Source organism: Hirundo rustica, chromosome 2, assembly GCF_015227805.2.
Source record: "Hirundo rustica isolate bHirRus1 chromosome 2, bHirRus1.pri.v3, whole genome shotgun sequence".
NCBI classification, from domain to species: Eukaryota; Metazoa; Chordata; class Aves; order Passeriformes; family Hirundinidae; genus Hirundo; species Hirundo rustica.
Window position 1 is genome coordinate 54,994,701 of NC_053451.1, and position 27,198 is coordinate 55,021,898.

General features: G+C 41.5%; 1 protein-coding gene across 2 annotated transcripts; it reads right to left on the minus strand.

Moving 5' to 3' along the window:
• Positions 1 to 50: 50 nt before the first annotated feature.
• Positions 51 to 26,609, minus strand: ITM2B (integral membrane protein 2B). Of its 2 annotated transcripts, none has more exons than XM_040054741.1 (6): positions 26,222 to 26,609; positions 9,401 to 9,529; positions 7,157 to 7,363; positions 5,056 to 5,166; positions 1,798 to 1,948; positions 51 to 773 (listed from the first exon to the last, which is right to left on the minus strand). In XM_040054741.1, the coding sequence occupies exons 1-6, from the start codon at positions 26,318 to 26,320 to the stop codon at positions 685 to 687; spliced, it is 786 nt and encodes a 261-aa protein (XP_039910675.1). In that variant the 5' UTR covers positions 26,321 to 26,609; the 3' UTR covers positions 51 to 684. The 2 variants fall into 2 exon arrangements, with proteins under 2 accessions (XP_039910675.1, XP_058275398.1); XM_058419415.1 differs by having other exon boundaries at positions 7,157 to 7,360; positions 26,222 to 26,553.
• Positions 26,610 to 27,198: the final 589 nt, after the last annotated feature.

The window sequence follows — 27,198 nt, forward strand, 5'->3', positions numbered from 1 at the left end:
GTCCCCTCTTCTTAAAAATAATTCAGTAGTAGCAGAAGAAAACACAAGACTTTTAGACAAACAGGTTTATAGGGTTTATTTTCCATTGCACATACATGGATTATATACAAGTTAGTAACATAAGTTACTTCTTAATTTCCTAAAAGACTGTTACAGCAAACACTTGCCATTTTAAAACATCAAGTCAGAAATCAATCCCAAAAAGGTAAATATGACAATATTTTAAAAACAAAACAAATTGCACTTGGTTAGGAGAGTCAAATACAGGTTTGTCTATATGCTGTAACAAACTATATAGCAGTTAATATTACAGTTAGAAGTAGCTCTTGCAGTCCATTTGTACATTACTAATTTTTTTCAATTTTACTTATTTAAAAACTGGTGGATATTTCAAAGACTTTTTCATCTTTCTAGTATTCGAGATTCACATGAAATGCACTAGCAACTAAGTCTTTATACAATTGCTATTCAAATATAAGAACACCACACCTGAAAATAAGGAGAAAACTAAAAACGTATTGATTTTACATGTATCATGAGATGAGAAGTATGGAAAGTGTTCAGCAAGAAAGCCCTGTCCACTACTTACATAAAAGAAGATTTTAAAAAATAATCACTGCACACAATACAAAGGGTGGGGTCATAGTGTACTTTTGAAGTCTCCTGTAACAGTACTATTCCTCATTACTGTTCACAGATGAGTGTTTCCATAGCAAACTTGTTCTCAAAGTGTCGAATCTTCCGGCAGTTGATGGCTTCACGCTTCTCAATTCCTGTTGTATTGGTAAAGAACAACAATGTCAAGAGAAGAAGGGCCGGGGTACATCAGAGGCACAAGTTCTACATTTGCTATGATAAGATGTCACCAGAAATCAGAATTATCCCTCTCCAACCCTCCCCTCCAACAAAACACAGACAGGCAGACATTCAGATGTAGAAAATCAATTCGCAGGGAATGATCCTAAAAGTACGGTGAACCAAATCCCGGTTGGTTTAGTGAAAACCAACCTGCCAAAACTCCCCACTGGCTAGTTTTTAACTCAGATCAGTTCCCAATTTCCCTCTCTTGTGGGGACGTGAGAAAGAGAGAAAAACTGCTATATGCAAAAAAAGAGCAGATTTGTAGTGTTTATCTTGGAATCAGAGAATGACAGAATTTAACCAAATTGTAGGCAAACATGCTCACTGCCAACCTGTGCTCACCATCTATTACTAAAGGATAAACACACTGAATTTTTAGTTGGATTTTGCTACTAAAACCTTTTCATTTTCAAACATCAATCTAAATTGCTTTTATAAAATGTATTTCTTCTCTTTGTTTTCCAAGCAGTCAGGTCTCACAGTGTGACGGAAGCAATTAAACTGCTTTGGTGTGCACTTGCACACCACATGCAGATTACACAACAAGAAATAAACCAACTGAAAAGCAAAAGGACCAAACTACCAGAAAGCAAATCCAAGTAACATCTGAATGCATATTTTAAGGCAGTATTTAATAGCTTTTTAAGACTCTCCCAAATACTGTTTTTCAACCATTATTCTGCAAAAAAGTACCAAGCACTACAATTTTCCTGTGAAGACAGCTCTTATTCACATTTCATTGACAAAAACAGGAAGGCATCAAACAATGTATAGATGGCTTTAATGAAAAGAAGAACCTGCAATTCCATACTTGGACTACAAGGCTAAAGCTCCTCCTATATTAAAGCCTTGCTTTAATCAGGGTATTTTCTTTGAGCACACTCGGGCATTGCTGAAGCTTTTGCCAACACACAGGACTGCGGGAGGAGCGTTTACCTTTCATGGCTTCCTTGCGCTGTAGTTTATAGGTTTCCTTGCCACGGCAGAGGCGGTAAATAAAGAATCCCAGCTGATCCACATTTTCAATGCGATCAGTAACAATCATCTGCTCATGAATCAAATAGGACTGAGGCAAGTACGTTCCAGCCTGTCGAACAAAAATGTAACAGCTCTGTCAAAAGCTATCTCTTCATGGTCTGAGTACACAAGAAACGCTCTGCAATCTTTTTCTTCAGCACATCTTCGAATTATTTCAAAATAAGTATTATCCACAGACTTTCATTCTAAATGTGCAAACTTCACTATGGTACAGAAACCTGTAACAATTACATTCAAAAAGGTCACAGAACTTCCACTGATGCTAACACCCATTGCCTTCCTGCTACAGTAACAGTAGCCTTCAGCTAGTTTTTTTTCCTGGTGTACCCACTGTCACGGGTCAGTTCTGCACTTATCATCCAGAGTTTTCACTTAATCAGTAACAGCCCACCAGACCTCAGTGGGAACAGCTCCCAAGCAGGAGTTGGCAGAAACACAGAGATACTCCTGCTGATGAAGCAGCAGTATAGTCGAGGTGCAGTCCATGGGGTTGGGAAGCCTTGAACTTATTCACAGCATGGGTCACTGCTCTCAAACCAAAGCCAGGATGAGACCATCTGTCCCTGTAAGTTATTATGGTGACTCCCACAATTATCTATGTGGAAAGGTACTACAAAGCCAAAGCCGGACTTCAGGTGTTTCAAGGCGATACGCTGAAATGGGAGAGCCACAATGAATGCAAAGGCTTCCCAAGCCGTCTCTAGTCTCTCCAGTATTATTCTGCCACAGAAGAAATGATGGAGGAATGTGCACACCTCACTGTACATGGCTGAAGATGCACAGACTTAGCTGCCCGACAGTTTTCTAATACCACCACTATTAAATAATCATCCATTTTTAAAAATACTACAAAATCCTGTTAAGAGTGGTTCTAATTTATAGCAGCATAGAAGGCATTCCTTGCTTTTAAAAATAAAATGATCACTTATTGTGAAAACAAATTCAGCTTTTGTTGTGAAAGGGCTCTGTATTTTTTAGTGACAATAAACAACTTGAAATTTCCACTGTGAAACAAGATCATCTTTTCAGCTCCAGGGACCTGTTGAGAAGCTGATTAAATTCTATTCTTCCCAGCAAAGAGAGAAAGGACTGTATGAAATTCACTTTAAATTTTGCACGAATGAATAAACTATGAATATTTTCTTCAATATATTCTATGAGGAAAGCAACAGCAACTTTTTTTTTTTTCTTGAAGTAGCATAATAGCTTAGCAAACACCACTCTCCCAAATTATCCCACTCATTATTTTGTACTTAAATTTCTGTAAATTACTGTATCTTAACTCCTGGTCTCTCGAATCTCAGGAGGGAGCCTTGAGGGACTGCCAGAGCACAGAGGCAGTGCAGGGCACTGGCAGGGTGGGCAGCAGTGCTGGGGACTTGTTGGGCAGCCTGCAAGGACACTCCTGGGCTCATGCCCTCCAAACCACAGGACCTTCTAGACCCAGCCTTCTCAGTCCTCCCTGGGTGGGACAGGAGGAGAGGAAACTCAGTGCAGGAATCTCCTCTGCCCAGTTGCTGCAGAAGCAGCAATTATCCAGTGCCGGGATCCAGCATAGCCACAAATACCATTTTTGAGACATCCTGTGTACAGTTAGAATTAGCCAGTTGGCTCAGCAGCAGGAACAAGGTGGATGAGCAAATATATCTCAGTTTCAGTTTTGCTTCCCAAAGAAACAAAGGAGGCCTTTCATGTCTGCACATTGAAGCAAACTGTATCAATATATAGCAATGTGGATCTTTAGGCTAAAATTATGGTGTTTCTTAAACACCAGAAGAGCCCAGAGCTCCTCCATTTTCATAAAATGCCCTCTGCATGTATTCAGAGCTCATTTTAATGAAACTAGCACATCAATTTCATACATTTTTTTTGCTGGTGCAACCACTGTGACTGCAGGAGAGTATTTGCTCACTTTGTGTATCTGCAGCATAGTTTTTCAAATTCCAGGTACAAATGTTTAGCCTTATTCTCTGCAACATCAAATGCCCATAGCTTTTTGTTAATACAATGAAAATTAAACAGATGTCTCATAAAATTAGGGCACGCGCTATTGGGGACACTGATAAAAACTGGGGTTTTTGCACAGATTTTCAGTTAAATGCATGATGTGTGGTTATCCTCTTACATGTAAAGCAAGCATATTTGATTCAGTACTAATGACAAACTAGGAAATTAACAGATTTTAATAGTGAAATTCGTCTGATCTAAAATGGAAAGAAAACAGCACAGGCGAAGTTAAAAAAAATGGGGTCACTGAGTTTTACAGACACCACATCATCCTTATGCACAGGAAATGAAAGTGTGGTTAAATAGTCAGTCTCAAAATAGGAAGCAAAAAAGCAGGAAAGGACTTACTCGTGGTAACTTTTCACATGAAATTTATTTATACATATAAACCACTCACAAATGGCTAAAATGGTTCCTGGAGTCCTAATTTCAAAGCCTTTTCTGAAAGATGCAAACCCAAAGATGATGTAACTGTTCTAAAGTTACAAAAGCCCAGTGAAATATTAAAACATTCTCCCCAAATCTTAGACACATTTCATCAGCTCTCTTCCCCACTGGACTGTTTTGCTGTTCTGTGAAGAAACCAGAAGGCCAGAACCCAAGGTAAATACTATTTAAATCTGCAATTGAAAGCATACATTATGTAAGGTGCACAGCAGATCCAACACATCTCATGTGCATCACCCTCAAGCCACTGGATCAAAGTGGGGGGTCAACGCTAGGGATCAGTGCTTTAAACAATGCCCCTGTTACAAGGATTTCCCAGTCTTACCTACTTCATGCCTCTCAGCTAACTAGTCTTAGTCCAGTGCACACACGCTTCATAGAAACTTTAGTCGCATTGCATTGTAAACTAAAAAGCACACAGACTACTATCAAAGAGTCCAGCTACACCACATTTACATGGTTTTGTCAGCCAAATTTATAGCACTCAAGAAAATCAGATTTTTTTGCCTTCCTCAGAGTTTATGACTCCTTCATGATTTTGGATAATTTTCTAAGTAGGTTACAGACTTCTTTTCTCTTTGCAAAGACCTCTAGCAATCATGTGCCTTGTGTGAATGTCAGAGTTCTGCATAAGGGAAAAAAAAAACCAAGCCTACCACTTGTTCCTGTCTTAAGAACAAATTACTTGTGATTTAATCATACCTTGATATTGATGAGCAGCTCCAGGAAATTTTTTGGTGGCATAACAACTGAAGTGTTCAGAGGAATCACATAGCACTTATCCAGGCTAAGGTCAAGATAGGCAGTGAGTCTCTGTTGAGAAAACACTTATTTTAATCAAAATAACAAGAAGATCAGAAAACTGTCAGATGTTGCTGAACTGCTCTTGCCTTGTGCTGTTCTTCAGATTATTCTTTTGTTCACTGTAAAGTCTGTCCAACAAACTCCATTCTTAGAGCAAGTAAATACACAAACAAAGGGCAGCCTTGATGAGAGTTTATATTTTCAACAGGGATTTGGGCAAGGCAGCAGGTGATGAGGAGCTCAAATGCACTAAGCAAGGAAACTTCAAAGGTGTACCTGAGCTGTTATGGAAACAAGTACAATGTTCATTTATGCCTAGTGCCTTCGTTGTGAAATGACTGGGCAAAAACCTGGCTCTATTTTTCATGCTTTTTATATTTTGTTAATAGTCTAAAGAGGAAATGCTGCTTTAAGAACAAAACACAGAAGAAAAAAAAATATTGCTACAGATAATGCAACCAAAGTAGTTTTAGGTTCAAAAATACTACTGACTTGCAATGTTAATGATTATTCATAGTTGAATTATTATCTTTATACAGCACCTGAACTGTGGTATTTGCCATCACTTGATTAAAAGGTCAGGGAATTACCCTGATGAATCCTGTAGCTCTGTTCACTGAGCTGTGTTTTACTGCACCTGTTCTTGCTAACCAAGACATTATCTCTAGCTGCTGAAAGCTCTGAGGCTGTTGTATGTATATAAAATACTGAGCACCAGGAGCCCAGCAGTCAAAATAATGCCAGGACAGCAATCATCAGCAGCTAATCTCATTACATGGAGCAAGTGCTGTACCTATGGCAAATGACCCTTGCACTGACTTTTAGAACAAAAGACTTTTAGAACAACTGACTTTAACTCATTAAATCAAAAAGTAAATTTCAAATTTTGTATCATTCTTACTTGCTTCTTAGATGCAGGTTTTTTTTCCCATTTCCTAGTTTTCCCTTTTTAGAGTCTTTATTCTAACTCTTAACAGAAGCTCCCTAAATATATTCTGAAAAATTATTTAAATTACATAGCTTGAGCAAGCAATGTTTTCCTCCAAATCTGGCTATGAATATTTGATAGATAGCACTTTAAACTCTGAAGTTTGCATTAAAAAATAGGACACTTCCCTATTCTTTTTCAGCTTAGCTTAAAAAAAGCTGTTCAGCGAAGTCTTCAAATGTTCACAGAGATTTAGCTTCCTGAAAACCAGCTGTACAACATTTCATCACCATTAGACAGCTCCAACCATGCTGATACAGAAAGGGAAGGCTTCTAATTGTTTTACAGCTGCTCTTAACACTGAGAGCTGTAGGCCTGTCAACTGCCTTAACAGAAATTTATTACCATGATTCCTATCAATCAAGGTTATTTCTCCAAAAAAAGGAAGACAGCTTTGAAACCCTAGCTCAGTGCCTCTAGGAATCGTAGCAGCCTGTGGTGCACAAAGAAATTAAACTTTGGCTTCCTGTGGCATCTGGAAAATGAGCTGTTTTCCAGGGTCATTCCCCTTCTGCTGCTGCTTTGGGGGTTTGAGCCATGCTAGGAGAGCACCCCAGGGAGTGCTTGAACACACCCAGTGACATCAGATGCAATCAGCCCCTCCAAGCTGATGTCAAAGTTACCTCAGCCCTTTCCAAATTTCCCTCGGCACCACAGCAGTTGGTCAAATTCTAGCCCAGTGGACTCAGCAGAGCAAGAACAATATTCTCTTTAGTTTCTCATACTAAAGAGAGCAAACAGATCCAAGATTTTTCCCTTTCTAAAAACAGAACTATATTTGCAAGTAGTGGTTTACACACTACCTGATGATGACTGCATCGTGCTGTACTTTATGCCCAGTTAATAACTGCTTGCAGCCTGCTGCTGATCAAAACATTTCTGCTGCCTCCTCCACCCCTCTGCTTTCCCCCAGCATAATAAATAAGGAGTGTATTTATCAGGATGACCGAGGGGGAATATTTTTCAAGTTTGAAATGCTTTCTGCTTCTTCAGACCTATTTCATTTCTTACCCGGTGGAAGTCGTGGACGATATCAGCAGGATCACTATCAGCAAATTCAGGGACTGGCACACTGATAAACTCAACATCTTCCTCCTCCAGGATCTGAATATTTTCCTCAATTGTGTGGTAGCGAGCACTCTGAGCCTCTGCCCCAGTCTCAGGTAATCTTAGGCCATCTTCAATGTACTTTATTCCACAGAAATACACGCCACCCTGCTAAAAATAGTAAACAACCCAGCAACAAAAAGATCAGTAATGAAGAAGTTTAACAGTAATATTCTCAAAGCACTGAAGAGAAGAAAAACTTAGACTAAATGGAATGTTTTGCCTTTAATTTGATTTGTACACCAAAGCAGGAGCCAGTTGCTATCTACAACAGGACCTTGGCTAAAACCTCAGTTACGCTCAATCCAGAGGGAGTTCTTCCCTTGAATTGAAGGAAAACAGAATCTCAAAAGCAGTTTCTTGAAATCCAGTCTTCCATATATTTTTAGAAAGACGATGAAGTTCCTACATCTATATGTGTGCACATTAGCATTATTATTAAATTATGATCTAACTGCAGTCAAAAAACTATTTAAAACTGGTCATCCAAATCACCTTTAAAAAGCAAGTCTAACTCTATAAATTTGGTCCTGCTTGCAGCAGAGGGTTGGACTAGATTAAGTCAGGACTTTCCTTCCAAACTCAATTATTCTGTGAAGTTGTTAAGTTTCACAAGACTTCAAGAGCCTGGAAAGTCAGTTTCTAAAATAATTTTTGAACAATTTTAAGAGACAAAAAGGTAGAAAGTGAAATTTAAACAACTAATTTAAGTCCTTTTGCCACAGTAGACATGGCGCTACCTAAGTGAAGTGTAAAATACAGCTTTGAGTCAGAGGAAGTCATGTACCAAATTTACACTCCAGATAGTTTTAGAAATACAGAACTCTGCATATGCACATGCCAATTTAAAGTTTTACATTGAAAATGTGTCTTCGGTGCAACGAATGTTTCCTTTAACACAGATCTGACTCATTAACAAGTAGCACAGGTTTGAATGAAATGGCACTTTCAGTTCATCTCACTGGCAGGTGAAAGGTGGAGCACCCAGTGCTAAGCAGGGGTGAAATGTGCATTAGAAATGCAACTGGCTTTCAGCTCCTCGGCTCTTTAACCCACCCACCGGGATAAACTGTGCTGTTTAAGCATCATCCTTCGCAACACTACTGCTCCCCTGTAAATTTGGTTAATGTGATAGCCAAAGAGACTACAAACTGCAAGTTCAGCTAGAATTTCTCATGTTTAATCACTTGGCTTTCCACATTAGCATCTACTAAAATGGGGGGAAAGCAACAGTCCCGCTAACAGGAACAAGAACATGAATTTTTATCTTCTAATTAGGTGCACTAACCAGTGGGCTAGAGAGATTCACGTTTTGCTTACCCTCTCCCTTTCTGGCTCTGTGATCTTGCAACCCCAGCAGTTTCTGAAGCAGGGAGGGTGTGCTCGCACCACGTGGGCAACAGCCCAGCACATCCAGCACTGCCCAGTGACAACTCCCCCCAAGGGAGACAATATTTAGCTCAGATCTCCCGTGTTTCAGGTGAATGCTCCATTTCCTTGGCACCGCTGCCTTCACAGAGCTCCTCGTGCAGCAGTGCCATTTGTTAAAAGACTGAAAATACATTTTGTTAGAGGTCTAATCAGTGCGGATTAGACTTGACAGGGCATGTTTAAACCACACTGACTGTGCTTTTCCCAAGTTCCCTGCGGGGCCCGTATTTCTTTTCTTGGCTAGGGTAGGGGAGAGTCGCAGCATTGCTTTCACAAGCAATCCCTTTCCTGTACATTAGCAGTGCCTCGTGTGTTAGGAAACCTGGGATCAAACAAGGAAGCTTTCAAGGGGTTAATCCACCTCCAGTATTTGGCACTGCAAAAGAGAAAAGAGAGCAGATAAAAATCTGGGACACCGCTGGGGCTTCTAAACCCAAGTCCTATTTAGTTACACTCTTTTCTCTGCAAAGTGAGGTTTTCAAAAGTGTTGCTCTCTTTTATTTGCCAGCTTCACTTCTGCCCTCCTCTGCTGATAGGTAACTTCAGAGAAAGCAAAACTCTGGCCTTTAGAAAACATGAAGTTTTGGAAAGAAAAAATGGTTTACTTTCTTTGGTTTAGTTTGCTCCTCCTCTTCTAAATGTAACACAAAAAGAACAGTGTGTTGCTCCTCTTCCCACAGAGAAAAACAGCCCTCTCATAATGAGTATGTGACTTACCTGGAATGCAAAATATTTGTACAGATAGGCACCGCCCAGGAACACGCCAGCCAGCATAAAAGCCAATCCAAAGCACATGCACCAGCACCAGGCCCTTCTCTGTCCAACAGGCACAGCATCCTCAGGGTCCTGCAAGGCATCAGAGAGGGACCTTCAACACACTGCTGCCAGGGCAGGTAAGAGAGCAGATACTTCAGACCCAGCAAATACAGACATTGCATCCAGCAGAAAAGGCTGTAGGCACTTTAGCACGAGTGTTTAGAAACTTCCCTTATTTGATAAAATTTAAAATAAGTCTATTTAAGCTGAAGTTTAGTAAAACTTGTACTTTTAATGCCATCATCACTGACTAAACCAGCAGACTTAAACGAAGAATATAACAAAACTTCCTGAGATACCTAATAATACATCTAAATAATACTCCCATGTTGCAGATAGAAAAATATGCATTCTTAGGCAACCTCCATGCAACAGCAGCAGAGCAAGGAAGTCAACTGAGGAAGGTCAGATTCTTTTTTACCTTAGTATATGCAATATAAGTGAACCCAAAGAACCAACAGAAGATCAAAGGTAGTAAGAGCAGCGTAATATATCCTTTCCTATGTTGTTCCATCAGAACAAAACAGCCTTTACCACAACTTGGCTGGCAGAATAGCGAGGGTGGGAATGAAAAAAAATATGAAGAAGCTTTGTAAGTTGTTGTTAAGGAAGCTTTCTGCTCTAAGACAGCATTTGCCATGCCTCTATCTGCCGTTCGTGTAATACTGAAGGAATGACAGGATGTTTCCCCTTTAGGGCACTAGTTTGCATAACCATGCAGTCCCCACAGGCATCCTAAGCAATAAACTGCTGCTTGCAAAATCTTTTCTCTGTCAGCCACATTACAATGCTCTTTCTTCCCCCAAGTGTTTGCATAACTCATATACAAAGTTAAAAAAAAAAAGAAAAAAAAAAAAAATTCCAACTTTGAGCTACTCTGTTCCATGCCAGTATAATCCTGGGAAAACATCTGAATTCAAATAAATACGAAGAAACTCATTACCCCTTTGCAACCACACAACCACAAAACAATAACGCAGAATGACGACCAGGGCAAAATCATTATGACCAAATGAACAAAAAAACACCAAATCAGAAAATTTAGGAAGAGCAGGACTGAAGCCCTTGAGAAGGCTTTGACAGCCTTATGTTGTTCTGCATAGCTGTTAGTCAATATTCTGTCTGATGCGTTGGGTCTTCTTGCTGCATTTGCTAATTAAGATGATACCCCACTTGAACAAAGGTGTGGCTATAGTACCCAGCTGCCTTGGCCCAGGTGGGAAGGAATTCCCCTTATCTGGCTGAAGCAAGTCTGACACCAAATGGAAAGGGGACGCTCCCTGTAAATGGTGGGAGAAAGTGGCACTTCCTGGGAATGACTCAGCCATCCCAGAGAAGGATAAGGAGCATTTTGGAGGGAGTTACTTCTTCTCACTGATTACAGAGGGAAATTCCTTGGTTAACAAAGTAGGTACCTAATTCATATGCAGCTAAAATTAAGTGATGTGAAACCCACCTTTACAGTACACTGCAATTACCTTTCATACAGAAGTGGCAGGCAGCAGCCAGGCAACAGCTGCCAAAATCCGATTCAGAAATATTTAGAGTCAAATTGAAGATATTTCACGCGTTTTATTTTACTTTACCTTGCTAAATACCACAGTAAACCAGATTGTGAAATCTCCATCTTTGGAGGTTTTCAGGACTCAGCTAGAGAAAGCCATGGCTAATCTCGCTTTGGCAACCATTCTCTTCCTAAAGGGAGGCTGCAGCCGAAGACTTCCAGAGGCCCCTTCAAACCAACATTTCTGGGATACATTACAAGGCAAAGTGCAATCAGCAGAACAGCATTTGCTGCGGACTGAAAGGACACAATGTAAAGACAAGAAACAACTTTTAAACACTTCTAGAATACTAATTATTTAAGGAATTCAGTGTAAAAAATTACAGCATTACTAGCTGCCTGATTTTTAACCTGGCTCTTTGCAAGGACTGAGAATAGGACATAAAACTCATGCTAATCTAATTAACTCTCAGGTCAGGTTGAGAGTCAACTGTGGATTCTTCTATAAATCATCTCAATTATAAATCAAAACCGGGTAAACCAAGGATTTTTATTTTTATGTTGCCCTGTATCATTAGGTAACTATTTCCCTAGATATTTCAAAGCATACAGGACACATGATTGAAACTTTTTATAATAGTTGTCACTTAAACCGCTTCAAGTTAACGATGGAAAAAGAGATAGCAAACTGCCTTTAGGATACAATATCAAAACGTTCCCTACTGAAGAATATAAAGAGTATCTTTATTCTTCCCTAGCGCTGCATTCATCCCCCACACCTTTTTAATCTCAACCAGGATTATCCATTAGTGGAGTAACTGTCTCTTCCATTTTTTTCATTATTTTGTTAAGTCCAGAAAGACGAAGAAACATGCATCTGGGAAATGGTGAGGAAGCCATACAGAGTATGAAAACCTACCTGGAAACAGGGTTAATGTCAGATCAACTTTCCACAAGCCATAAAAATAATCAGAAAAAAAAAAAAGAAACTAACTTCTACACTTTTACCACGCTTCAGAGGAGCCTGAAGGGCAAGTTTATCAGTATTTCACCTTAAATAATTTTGCTTTGATATATGAAATGGCAGATGTAAACAACAGGTTTAATACAACCCTTTTATCCTTTACCACCAGCTAAAGGCTATCATTATTATTTCTGAAGGTGTCCCTTGTGGTGGCACAAGCTATTTTGTATTTTAGTTGCCTGTCATTGATTTGTCCACAGCCTACCAAAAACAGCCCATCAAACTGAGAGCAAGAGTTCAAACCCAGCTTAGGCTCCTGCTTAGGAGAATGAATGAAAGCACAGCACCTTAGCACAGGCAGAACCTGAAAGTGACAACACTGAAAAGATTTTGTGCTATTGAAAGAGAACAAAGAACTGACTTCCTAGCCTAAAAACTAAGCATATTATCAAGCAGTTTTAAACCAGCTTAAATTAAAATATTTCAAATAATTTACTGAAGCCAAATTATATATGTAGCTGACCCATGGCTAAGCTCTCTAAGCTTTTGTGTTGTTGCCATGACAGCTTAGTTTGGGCTGTGTTGACCCAAAAGAATAGTTTGTCCCTTGCTATATAAATCTGACCCTCTGCACTGCAAGAGAAGAAAGCGCAATGGATGCTCACCGTCCTTCCAGGTGACTCATGTTCCCAACAAAGCCCATTAAGTGAAAGCAGATCCCCACTAAGAGGGACAGTGCTGAATTAGCGCTTCTCCCCACATGGTTACAACTGCGCTTTGTTCCCCGGCAGCAGCGCTGACTTCTGAAGCCAGAGCACGGCATGAGACTGCAGCCTCCATGACTAATTTTCCTCTAGGCCAGCTTTCCACCGCCAGAGGTATCTCACAAAAGAAAGCATCACGTACTTGAGGTGAAGACTGACCTCTAAAAATATGCCTCTCTACTTCTGTAATAAATAATCACTACTGTCTTTCCTCTCTCCTGCTTCATCCCTGCCCCATGTACTTTCAACTCCCTTGTGAATCCTCAGCCTTAAGATGATGCCACAAAATTCATCCCTGATGCAAAATGCCTTAGGAGGAACTGGACGCAGGCCCAAAACTGGCTTGTTTCCCTTGATGAGCTGATTGTTCTAATTGGAAAACATTTGATTAGCCTATTTCCCATGGATAAGACGTGAAACAGAAGCATCTCTCTGCCACTTGTACACTAAATCGTACAGTGTTGAAATTAAATTATTCAGAACTTCCCAACCTGAATAGCTTCAAGCTCTGCAGTAACAATTTTCCTTTCAGATAGAAAACAAGTATTATATTCTCTATTATTTGAGACTATCAAGATTCAAATCTAGTCTTCTCACAAGGAAGTGATAACATAACTGCAGTTTTCAGAACAGGTCCCTTCACTGGTGACCACAGCAGTGAATGTAAAGCTGCTCTCTGCCTTTTCTTACTAAAACCATGAAACACTTCTAAGATGGGCAAATGATACCACAAACTATTTAACAGAACAGCTCTCAACTATAGAGAGAGCTTCACAAGAACATCTTTATGACAATTAGCAGTAACTCTTCTGCAGTAAATTAGAAAAAAAAAAAGGTTAATAACCCCAGAAACCCACAAACACTAGCAGTTATTAATGGCTAGTAGCCATACATTCTCTTGCTCTTTTCAGTTCAATTTTTATGCCTTTTTTTTTTTTTTTTTTTTTTTTTAATAAATGCTGAATTTTAGAACGCCCGTATTCATGTTTGGGGTAATATCACAAATGTATTCTATGATGCTCCAATACTGAGCCACAAATGTGTATAATTAGACTTGATAATTACTTAGATTTTTCCCCTTGTGGCATTTTGTACATAGTGGAATATAATTGCTCTAACATTATAAAAGTAAAGCAGTCTATAAACTTCCAAGGCGTATGTCTAGTTCGTATTAAAATGAGTGAGAAGATTATCAGCCCTTGTTCCTTTGCAGAAATTAAGGACACATCTATCTAGACCAGATACAACAGACAACATGCTGTGAGAAGCCCAGGATACTGTATGACTGCTGGACAACTATGCAAAAGATAACGTCCCAAATTTAAAAATAGATACGATAGCAATAAAAATAATTTTGGGAGGGGGAAATGTCTTTTGGAATGAACAGTCTTTGATCCACAGAGAAACCAGATGCTGAGCATTACTGCGTATTACAAACATCACTAAAAATGTCTGCAGCATAATACACAAAACGTCCATAATTATGCATGTGAGAATAACATCTAATACATACACACAAACACATATACAAAAGCTTACAGCTAATGTGGGTAGAACTGACAGGAAGCCGCTGAGAACAGTTTTTCCTCCAAGGTCCTCTGTGCACCACTTAGCTCACATGGATGGACAGAACACAGTGGGACAGACTGAGTTTCCTGAAGGCAAATATTGACCAACTGCAGCTTTAATTAGTGGAACAGGAAGAAGGGAAGTTAATGACTCCCTAGAAGTGTTTTTTTAATGAGAGAGACTAAAAAGTCTTTAAATAAAATACTGACCAGTGGCTGTATAAACTGAATTCTGTTGGGCAGGCTCGCCTGCTCTGACTTGTAAATCTGACGTCTGTAGAAAACCCTCACAAAAGAAAGTCAATTTAAAATGAACTTAATTTAGAAAGAGCTCTGCATTCCTTCGATGGTATTCCTGCCTGAAGACTGCTCCAAGCCTGGTATTCTATTTATTACTGGTTGCAGATGGGAAATTAAGGAAGGCTTTTGCAAGACTCCTCACTTGGCAGATGCTGCCAATCTGGAAGGCGATCATACTGATCTGCCTCTAAAACAGCAATTTTATGCCTACTAATAACATTAAATTTAAATTTAAAAAGTACAATCATCTTTTAACTTGCTAGTTGGGAAAAAACCCCACTCTATATACAATAGATGCTTCAGAGATTTCTCTCTTGTCCAGGAAACAAGCTATGGCTGTTCATATGCAGTTGATATCTGAACATTGCAACGCTTCAGTGCCAGCACTGCCAGTTCTTCTGTCACGACAGACAGGGACTTGTCCATCTGACCAAAGGCTCTCTGCCTAAAAAACAACATGAAAACACAACCTCAGTTGTGCTGCTGTTCGCTGTGGTCATGTAGCCTGAATAACAAAGGAGATTAATCAATAAGAATTATCTGTTAGGCAGTTGGTACTATTAACCTCTTCTTGTATTTCTCTGTATCTGTATATGGTCTTTGAAATAGTACTGTAAATACAAAATCTTTAAGACAGCACTAGGAAATCCAGAAGTAAGATGAATCTAAATTCCAGGAGCTTTACAAGTTCAAAGTCCAAGGTTGTTTTAACTGGTTGAATGTTATCTTTGGTGAAATAATGGGGGAGTTTTATTAAAACATAAAGTGTCTGTCAAATGACTCATTTCATTGTTCAAACATTGTAACTGTAACAGAATAAAAACATCAGCATAAGCAGCCTGCTCAAGATCACGTTAAAAGGGGAATGAGTGCTGGTGGGTAGGAAGGTATCTGCAGCTGTGTGTATTGGGAGAGACAGAGGCGAAGAGAGAGCAAAAACTGGAAAATAGGCAAGAGTAGGGGAGCAGGAAATAAAACTCAGAAACATGTTGGAACATGAAGAGTTCAAATTTTCTGCAGGACATAAAGGAAAATTACAACTGTAAAGTGAATGTTAAGGACAGGAATCAGCAATTCATCCACAGCTGTGTGATAGAGGGACAACAAAAGATGCATGTCCTGTAGAGTAATCCAGCAACTCCTAACCAACATGAGTAATCCTGATTTACCTAAACACTGCCCTCATTTCTGAGATAAGAGACTGCAAACCTGCTGGCAGTCAACAATTAAAGAGGATGGGTAAAGAAGGAAAAAGCCTATAACTATTCAAATTGCTGTTTCAGTTAAATTTTGGAGTAGCACTAAGATGAGTCATTGTTAGCTTTGGTCTTACATGGACTAGAAAGTGACAGGGCACTTAAATGGCCTGAAAACTGCATTTTTAGACCAGGCAAAGACTTTTTTGGGGGGTGATTCACCTGCACTTTTGGCTATATCCTTGTTCCAGGCTGTCTACAGCATGTGTACAACTAACCATATACTGTATTTGACTGTTTTCTTCAAACTTCAGACTTCCCCCAATTGCTCCTCTTCTCTGTCCAGTTTCAAGATCTACCAACTTTCTTCTCTGGCCACTTATGCTATGTCTATGCCCTCTGTATCTTTCCACACCCAAAGCAGAGTTCTCCGGTATCTGCCAAGTGCAGAGTAACTGGGCACACCTCATTTCCATTTCCTCCCTTCACCGCTGCCCCAAGATAAACCATTCATCACCACGCTCTGGTGAAGAGGAGCTGGGCTACGGCCACAGAACTGCTCTGGACTTTGGCCTGCCACATCAACCAGCGCAGCACTCCTCTGCCTCTTGGCCTGAGTTTGCACTGCAAACACTCAGGGCAAGGACTGCCCTCCTGGGTCGTCTTCTTTACAGATACTAGCACCACAGGATCTTCACACCACCTCACACTCCTGCTGAACATAAGGAAACACTTCTATTACTGCATGACCCCAAACGCTGGCACAGCTTGCCCAGGGAGGTTGTGGAGTCTTCCAGGCTTGCAGATACTCAGAAGCTGACTGAAGGTGGTCCCAAGCAACCAGCTGCAGGTGGTCCTGCTAGAGCAGAGGAGTTGGCCCAGGTGACCTCCAGCCATTCTGAACACACATCTACAGGTTTTTGGTAACGCTAATAGTATATGGGGTGAGGATTAAAAAACAACGCTAACCACTTGCTTCATTAAAGGAAAAGAAAAAAAAAAATCTAACTTCCAAGAATGCTGGGTCTGTGCTAGAGAAGTAATGAAGTTCCATATATCCTTTACTTCCTTTGGAGTTTTATGATTCTCCTGCCTTCTCCCCACTCCCCCCCATGAAAAGCTCAACAAAACCTACAACATTTGGAAAATGTCTTGCCTCTAAGTGCCTGGATGCTCGGGGTGGAAATAAGGTTTATTTAGAAAATATATAAATGTTGCTAAATTTATCTACACATTTTCATAAACTGGAATGATGGAAATTTGTTCTGCATTCCACACTTAGTTTTCTCGCATACTTGAAGAAAAGAGAAGTGTTCTGGTGCAAGTTTGCAAGTCATAGACCAAAACACGCATGTGGAAAGCTTGCACGGATATCTGGCAAGAGGGATTAATTTTTTAAACAAAACCCCTCAAACCTCAGGAGTCATATGTGACATTCTTCAGAATGCATTTTGCTTTCAGAAGGCAAAATCACCACACCCTTTATAGATACATCATACCAAACATGGCATTTCATTAAACTGTCCTATTTTGAAAAATCCTTAATTTTTAAACATTGCCAAAATAAACCCTTTACCCACTTGCATTTTTTGACTTACAACTGACTTACATTCTACCGTACTTACAAAATCTACACTAAATCAATCTATAACTTTAATGAAGTATTTCTTTCATTTTTATCTTGAATTAGATCAGTGTTTGAAAACAGGAACTTATAAGGCTCCTATTCCACTTAAAATGGATCAATACTAAATTATCTCTTTGACCTTGGTTGTTCCAGTCCCTGTTTCTCCCTTACCCTGCTCACTTCTTGTATTTGAAATTTCTTTTTTCCTATGACTGCCTGATTCTCAGACATGAGTATGATGGAACGCTGTGTGAATTTAACCTAGATTTCTCTCAAGGCTATTTTCCCAAGTGGCGTTGGCTCTTTCACCCAAGAGATCTCATTAGCATGCACATATGCACCACTGAGCCTCGGAATTTAATAACTCTATTCCCAGTTCAGCCACAGATGGCATGTCGTCTCAAGCAAGCTACAAAGGCTGTATCTCAGTTTCTCTCAAAAGTAGAATCCAGCATCACAAAACCCACTTGTGAGGTCTGTATTCCTGCTTCAAAGCCGGGTAGACTCTGAAGCCCGTCTGGGTTGCTCAGGGCTCTTGACCAGTCAAGGTTTGAAAACCACTAAGACTGACACTTCAAAGCTTCTCTGACTAATTTCCTCAGCAGCATTCAGCTCTCCTCAAGACTGAAAAATATTTTGCTTCTATCAGTTAGAAGCTCTCTTTTTTAAATTTATGACACCAGGCTCTGGGAGGCTGCAGTGAAGTCCTCCTGAAGCAGTTTCATCTCTGGGTTGAACAAGCCCCAGTCCCTTGGCCACTCCTCACAGGTCATAACCTCCAGCCTCTGACTGTTGTGCGGGCTCCCGCTGGACCCACACCAGCTCACTGCTGTCTTTTTATGGATCAGAGAGCTCTCAGCCTTCAGTGATGCCAGTGACCAGCGTCCAGCTGACTGTCCACCAGAAGCCCCGGGTCTTTTTCAAGCAGAGCAGCTTCCCAGCCGAGTGGTGCCCCGTGTATCCTGATGGCGGGGATGAGTCTGCTCCTGGTGTAAGACTTGGCATTTGCTATTTCTGAAACTCATGAGATTTTGGTCAGCCCGTTACTGTAGCCTGTTGAGGCTCTGGTGAATGGCAGCCCTGTCCTCAAACACATCCACTCTGCTAATACATGTATTAGTGAATTAGAATGCACAGCACCTGTACAGCAAGCACAGTTCTCCGAATGCAAACCATTCTATATGCAAATACAGAATAGCATTTAATTGTAGCAGTTACGAATATCAGCACAGGAGAGCTGACCCTGGAAGGCTGACGTTTAATTACACCCTCTTTACAGACAAAACTGTTGTAACAAACTAAAGGGCTTCAGTGCAATTAGACTATTCAAAGTCTGAAGTGGAGCACACATTCCAGCGCCCAGCACCTGGTGGCATCACACCCTGCAGGATCACAGACCTGGCCAGTGTTCAAACACCTCCCCAAGAGCTTCCAAAAACTGCAAACCTTAGGCAAGACGACTCACTACACGGTGCAGCAGCCTCTGAGAGTCGTGTTTGGCCTCACACCCTGCAAAGGCTGCTGCATTTTCAAATGTGTAAGCGCAGGGGTTTTCTATTTCTGTGTAGGCTTTATCTTTTAAAATAAATAAATAAACAAATAGGCCTTAGTGATTCAGCAACTATGTGAGATCCACCCCAGAGATCACTAACCCCTCCCAGCTATGATCTCCACAGCTTGCTTTTTTTTCACAGTCATTCCACCATCTCACCCTACCCACAAAAGAGCAGAAAGCTGCCATCAAAGCAGGAGTTTGCTGAACCCTAGGACGAAGACAACCACAAATTAACCAAGGACTTGCATTCAAGGAACTATACTCTTAAAATGCCTGTGGGTTTTATTTTTATGTGTGTATATATATCTATGAAATTATATGTATTGCATACTTAATAATATATAAACTTTAGAAAAACTTAGAAAAAATATTTGTGTACACCCACACACACACTGACACTACATGGAAAGGACAAACAAGATACCAATGTATTTTTTTGCAGGATCTCTATAATAACTGTTGGGCAAATATAACTTTGGCATTTTGTCATGATGAATTTTGTACAGCTGTTGCATAGAGGACCCTTGCTTGTAGACAACACATGGATCACTCAGGAAGGACCTAGTGCCTTTCTGTATGCCTGCTGTGACCCAAACCCTACCTAGGTCACATGATGTCTGCCACAAAACCATTTCTGACTTCACTGCAGAGCTCAGTCCTATTAATTATCTCATTCCTTTGGTTTACCACATCTGTAAAATTAGGACAGATATCCGAATTTTATAAATTAGCATGCTTTTCATCTGTAGATTCAAAGTAATTTCCACTGAGGATAAAAAGCAGCACATAAATAGTAAGAAAATGAATGCTGTATTATGCATACAGATCAGGAGACTAAAAGCCGATAATGCTAACCTTTGTCAATCATAGCATAAGGGGAGGACGGGGAGAAAAAAAAAAAGGGGAAAAAAAAAAAAGGAAAGTGCAATAAGTAACAAAACATAATTTGGCCTCCCAGCTGTAGTTATGTTTTATAAATGTCATAATGTTTTTGGAAGTACAGAATAAAGAACATTTAAAATTACTAGGACTTAAAAATGCAGTATTTGCTTTTGAAGGTATTTCCTGAGAGTCACAGAGAGGACTATTTTCTTTTTATGAAGAGCTATCTGATGCCTGTAGCTACTGGCTACTGGATAGAAAATGCATATAAAGCTGATAAATATTCCAAAATCACAACTGCAGAACAGTTAACTGAAAACATTACTGGAGGTAAGTATGCTTCCTATTCTTACATACCACCCCAAAGACTATTAGCATCAACATTTACTAAAATGTTGATAAGAAAAAGATAAAAAAGGGAAAAAACTTACACAAATAACAAAGAAAATAGATTTGAAAATAGAAAATAGTCTATAAAACCACAACTGTTAGGTTACATTTGCAACTGCAAACATTTCATTAAAATACTTAACAGAAGAAAAACCTATATACACATTATATTTTGAAATTAAACTTTTCTTAAATAGATGTTCATATATTGGATTAAATATTCACTATAATGAAATGAGTTTAAACCAGTTCCCTTGAAAATACTGCTGATTCCAAGAAAATTTTCTTTCAAATGATTTTCACAGGAAAGCTCTGCATTTCATTTTGATCCACATCTTCAGAAATTAACTAATTTAACTTGAACTTTCCCACTGAACAGAACTACATTTCAACAGCCTCTGTTTAAGTGGTGTTCTTCATACTGCTATGCAATGTTAATATCTAAACTAGTTTCTTGAAGCTTATCAGAGAGAGTATTTCAGCACAGAAAGACAGGAGTGAACATAAGAAGAGAAGTACTTCTGGCATTTACTGTAAAGATGCATTACAGTGCAGGATAGTTTTTCTAGATACTACACTAAATAAAGCATAATCTAATTACAGACTTTACCATATGATGATATTAAGGGGGAAAAAAGTTCTCCGAATACATTTATAGGGCAAAGGGTCTCAGCCAAATGAAAGTTTGGGAAACTGAAGAGAAACTATTTAGAACTGCAGAAAACAGTCACATTGTCTCTCCAGTCATCCTTGCACTGAGTTCACATGAGCTGTAGGTACAGCCATCAGCTCTTGCTCAGTCAGCCAAAAACGTGAATGATACAAACAACTGACGAAGCAGTTATCACAAAGGTCTGGCAGAATACATCCTGTCTGAAATATTAAATATCATTCTTCTGGGAAATGGTTGTATTTCTCAACCAAACCTTTGTATTTGTTATTCAGGTCAGGAAGTTATGAGAGCCAGAAAAGGAAGTGAGATACGCAACACTGACAGAACTCCTCTGTCCCACAGGTTCACATCCATTGCTGGGGGATGACAAAAGCGCCTCCAGATCACATTTTGAACTTTGTAATTCCAAATCCCTAAACTCACCGAAAAATAGCAAGAGATTGTCAGACGAGCATCACCAACTTCTAGACATCTTGTTTTTTTAGCATTCTCAGTTGCTGGCAGGCTTTAAGGAATTGCTTTAGGAGCCAAATAGTCCCAAGATCACAGTTACCTTATGTTCAGGAAGCTGCACTACTTAAACAGTAGCACAAATTCATAATGTAAAAGCATACGGGGGAGGTATCAGCAACAAGGCTTCTTTTCTTAGGAGAAGTCCCTCATTAACAACACAAATTTTGTTCAATAAAACTCAGTTTACCCTAATTTATATTTCTGGGTATCAAATAAAGTAACAGAACGAATTCTGAGTACTCTTTGTGCCTGATACTGGAGGGTTTTCATCTATGGTTTGGTGTGTTTTCGTTAAAATTTTAGCAAATCTGGGAGAAGGGGGAGAGAATTCACTTTGTTGGGATTTTTTACTTCTGGTCCTCTTTTAAATAATCATGTCTTAATCTCCACAATGCTTTGACAGATAGCAGAAGCTGGTTGGTTTTATGACCTAGTTGCATCATAGAAAATAGAAGAAAATACAATGACTGCTCTTTCCCCAATGGCATCTGGTGTAAGGCCTATAGAAACTTGGCTGGAGAAAACCAATAAAGGGAATATGGAAACTCCTGAAAGAAAAAAACAATCCTAAACCACCTAGCTACAGAGACGTTCCATAAAGTGGGAAAATCTGCTTCTCTGACAGCAAAATAATAAGCAAATGACTATTTGTTAGTGGATACCGTAACTTTATATATATATATATATATACACACACACACACACCTGTAAAGTTAACACTTTTATTTCAGAAACATTTAACACGAATTACACAAAATCTAAGGGATTTTCTACACAGCCAAATAGTGCTCACTAGTTGTTGCTCAACAGTATTTCCCAGGTGGATCCCTTCACTCTGTGTTAAAAATGTCTATTTTAGTATGCTTTAGGTAAGATTAAGCTAAAGTGAAAAAAAGGTTAATTTTAAAGGTCAGAGTAATAACGTTCTTATAAGGAATAAATGCAAAAACCCTGCTGCTTTTAAAATTCTAAGCTTTCACACTGAACTCTCTGCACATGCAGTTATCCAATGGTCAGCCACAATACATCTATGTGCATCCACAGCTTCCGTGCACAGAGCTGGATGTGGTAAAGATGCACCATTCTGAGCACCCCAAAAAGAAAAAAATAGTTTTAAAAGGTTGCCACTGAACCTGGCAGAAGGAAGCAACAACCCCAGTCACTGAGGGCACGAAGATTTTGGGGAGGGCTTAATCTACTGAATGGCCTTTATAAAATGTCTGAAGACTTCAGCTATGCTCATAATCATCTTTGGCTCTCCAAAGATCTATTGTAGGGAGAAATGTTAGAATACCGCACATTGTTTGTTTGTTGGGAAACTGGGTCATAAAACACCCTATTGTAAAGACAATGAGCAAAATGGAAAATGAAATGCGGCCTAAGACCCTTCACTAGGAGTATTCTGCATTTTGGCCAAGAACTATGGCACAGAAGTACCATCCTGACAACAGAAACAGAGTTGTAATGGCTGCCTACAGTAATTATGGAGACACTTTCACTACATGCCATAATACTGAGCAGTGATTTATGCAGAGACAGGATTAGCACTCTAGATTTTTCAACTCCTTTTTAAGTAACATACTCCAAAGCAGACGACCACTGCCTTCTGCAAAACCTTTAAGACGTTGTTTCTGTGACACATCCCCTACTCTTCTTGCGTTACCTTCCCCCATTAATTTCCGATTAATATATGCATCAGAGGTTACTGGGCAAATTTTGGCAGGATCAGAGTATTTCTATGCTGTATCATCAGCATATTTTAGCTGCAAATGCTCTTTGCTAAGTCCTTGGAAGATTATGCATTTGAGAGTAATCCTCAAATGGCAATGGCAGAGAGGCAGTCCGCTGTGAAAAGCAGCAGTACGAGACTGTCAAAGAATTAGCCCAAAAGCTCATTCCATGAATTTTTATTTTCTCAACATTTCAGAGTATTTGGCTTTATTCATTAATCTCAAACAGTTTGCCAATATCTCTACCTCAAATATTTTTAAGTTCTTGGCAATAAAATTGTGACAGTTCAATTCTGTTGATCCTCTTCTTAGGGTTTTCCTTTTACTTCAGTCGAGAATGCCTCCCAGGACTTTGTTCATAAAAGAAAGCTTCACATAAAATGCTGTAATATTTTTCGTGTTTACACTTGTGATCCAGATCTATTTATTTTCCTACAGAAACAATGTAGGAGAAGGGAAATGTCTCATATATGCTGTTTTGGAGATGTGACCTTTTTCAGATTACCAGAACTCTTTCTTCCAATATACATTCCCACACTGCCTTCAGACCTAAGGGTTTTCCAGCGACGACGTGATATGAATAATGCATTTGTCAGATGTGGTTTATTTTGTCCCCTTTCCTCCAAAGAGCTGCATAGGCAATTGAAGTTGTGGAGGGGAGGGGGAAGATCTGTTTCTAATGCTGTTGTATTCGAGAAGGCAAAGTTCAAAGAGTGGATCCTGCACTTGCCTCAAAGGTATCAAGTTTTTACAAGGACCCTCAGTTCCTTTCCATCCCCCCCGCCCCCCCACCCCAAGATCTGAGAATTAAGCTGCCAGACTTGAATAATCACAATACCTCTACAGCTACATGGCATTGTTTATTTCACAACTGCTAATCCTGCATGGATTGCACAGCCTGTTCTACAAAAACTACAGACAACGCTGCTGTACCGGATCTGCTTTTACTGACGCTCTAAAACACAAAAGCTCAAAAAAAAAGCTTACTCAAGAGAATTTTGCACACTGTTAGGTGCAGGTCTGCAGACAAAAGATAGAAATGTGTCAAGGAGAATGTCAAAGACTCTTCCCTCAAGAGCGCTCGTTTTTCTTTGGAATTTTCATCTGTACTGAGCATCCCCTCCTAGCAAGCTATTTTAGGAGTGTTTCAAGCTTCCTTCAGGCACGTTCATCCCCTGACAGCAGTGCAAGAACTTTTAAGTAGCTACTGTGAGATCAGACTGCCTTTTGACCTGGTTAATAAGTGTTTACAAGTCTCATTTCTAGGCAAGGAAAGCAAAGTTAAGGCAGATCTTGTATGTCATCCTCAGCTGCTAGAATTTACAGCTCCACATTAAGGAAATCATAGTCAAATGACACGCTTCCGTCAGTATCTGGACAGGGTCAGGAGGATTTGTTCCCCAGTGTACAATTAGCCAGATGTATTTTGTTTGTTTAGCAGCAGAAAAACAAGCCAAATTTGGTAGACTATCTGGAAACAAACATCATCCAGGGCAGCTCTGGATTCCAAGGCAACAAGAAAAACCCATTTTCTGGAACATGTAGCGTGCATCTTGCTTATGTGCTAGGTGTCAAACTGACCACCAAACCTGGGGTCAGGAAGGAATTCTACAGCTTAATGTGAGCTCCGGGAAGCCACTACTTCCTAGAGAATAGCACTTCCCTAGGAACACGGAGCACCTAATGGATTTCCCATAATTGCAGGCAATCTAAGTAACAATACTGTCTCATCTGTTGTGGCACACTGTCCTAGAGACTGAAATACTCTGGTCAGAGTTTTGTCTGAAAGCGCGGGATGCTCAGTAGAAGTGTGAAAATTAACCACTCGCTGCATCAGGGAGATGCCTCTAGAAGCACCTCGGCTGTGAAATGACAGTGGATTCTGCAGCTGAAGAACCTGGCCCCATCAAAATCACAGCAAAACCTGCACCAGGGCACAACTTCACGCTACAAACTGAACAAATATTGTCCTCCTAGGCAGAAACTCGTCACAAAGATTTAGGAAATTAATAAACCCTATCAATTTTGAAGAGCCAATCTGGCAACTCAGAGGCCTGATGCACAAGAGACTGAAAGCAAATGAAAACAGCAAGACACTGTTTATGTGCAGCTGGCCGTTTTTCAAGTTTTCATTCCCTTTTGAAAGAGCTTAGAGCAAATCAGACTATACTCCGAATTAAAAACTGCTTTTGATTACGGGAGCATAGAAATTGCAACCAAAACCCTTTATATTCTAGGCAGTTTTGCACTTCAAAAACTTTAAAAGCCGCTGGTGTTGCTGTTTGCAGAGGGGAGGCGACAGCAGCGCCTGGAGTTTGGGTGCTGTTTTGGGGCGGGGGGGTAGGCAGCTCTTTGTTCCTTTATTTAAGCCGGCCCAAGTTCCGAGGCGAAGTTCTCCGCAGCACACAGCCACCAGGCTCTGCGAAGCCGCTGCGGCACAAGCGCGGCCGAGCCCCCAAATTCACCCTCCGAGCTCTTCCCTTGCCCGGGAGCATCCGGGCTCCGGGAGCTCGCCCGCAGCCGGCCGGGCCTCGCCGGGCGGATCGCAGCGGGGCCAGGAGCAGGCACGACCCGCCCTCCCCACACCAACCAGCTCCCAGCGCCGGCCCAACGCAGCCGGGAGCTGCGGGAGCGGGCGCGCAGCCGGCCCTGAAAGCCGGGGGGGGGGGCCGCGGTCCACGCGCTGCAGCCGCTAAAACCCCCCCCAAAAAAAAAAAAAAAAAACACACCACCACAAACCGTAAACAAAACCCCGACAAAAACGGGACAAACAGAAAAACGGAACCACCACAGAGATCGCCGGAGTCGGGAAGCTCGTTCCCTGTCAGCCATTTTAGAAGCGTGAGCCGATGGGGCGGCGGGGCGCACCGCTGCGCAGCCTTTCCCCGGCCCGCCCGAGGGCCATCGCCGCGGGCAAGGGGCGCACAACGCTCGGCAGCGTCCCCGCCGCGCTCCCCTCCCGGGGCAGCCCCGCCGAGCGCAGCGCAGCGCAGCACAGCCGAGCGCCCGGCGCCGACGGGCCAGCCCCGCAGGGTCGGTCCCGCCGCCGCCCTCACCTTGGCGTCCGGCGGCAGGATCAGCACCTGGCTGTTCTCCTCCTCCTTCTTCGCCGCCTCCTTCTGCGCCAACGCGGAGTTGAACGACACCTTCACCATGGCCGGTCCTCAGCGCCCCGCACGCAGGAGAACGAGGACGAGCAGCAGCCCGGACCGGCGGAGCTTCACGGGCCGTACTCTACCTTGCTAGCCCCCCGCTGCTGCCTCGCCGCGGCTACCGCCCCCGTCCCTTGTCAGGCGGCTGAGGAGGAGGAGAGGAGGAGGAGGAGGAGAGGAGGAGGCGGAGAGGAGAGGAGGAGAGGAGAGTGGGGGAGGAGGAGGCGGTGGCGGTGCCTGACAGGGCGGGCGGAAAGAGGGGAGGTGGTGGTAGCCGGGCCTCGCCCTCCGCCCACTGCCGGGCCGGGGCGGGGGGCTCCGGCTCTGGGCTGGGTAGCCGCGGAGCCGCCGCTCAGTCGGCGCCTGGCCGGGCCCGACGGTATCGCACTGACCTCGGGGCACTCCCCCCCTCGGGGTCCGTGCCCCCCAGCCCCGGGCTCGGCTCCTGTGCGTGGAGGAGCCCCGGGCTGGCGCGCTGCTGGCGCAGCGCTCTCCCGGGGCACGGCTGGCACAAGGGGTTCGGCTCACCCCGTGCAGTGCCAGCATTTCCCTGGTTGCCATTTTAATTTGGGGTGTTTTGCGAAAAGAAGATGTTTGGGCCTTATGTTCGTGAAGAAAGGCTCTAGAATGCTATATAGGCAGCGTGGAGGTAAAATTCACCAGCTGTTTAACCCTTGGGGAAGGATACGAGGAGGGCCGGGGAAAGAGGAGGTGTGACCTTCCCCCTTCCTCTCCGGTGCCGTGGGATAAGAACTCGGTGAACTCAGCACACCATCCCAGTAGGGTGCTCTCCAGTAAAACTGTGTGATGAATATATTAGAATTTACACTGGGGATATGGTTGTAGTCTGCTCCAAGAAGTTAATTTTGGTGACTCATCTG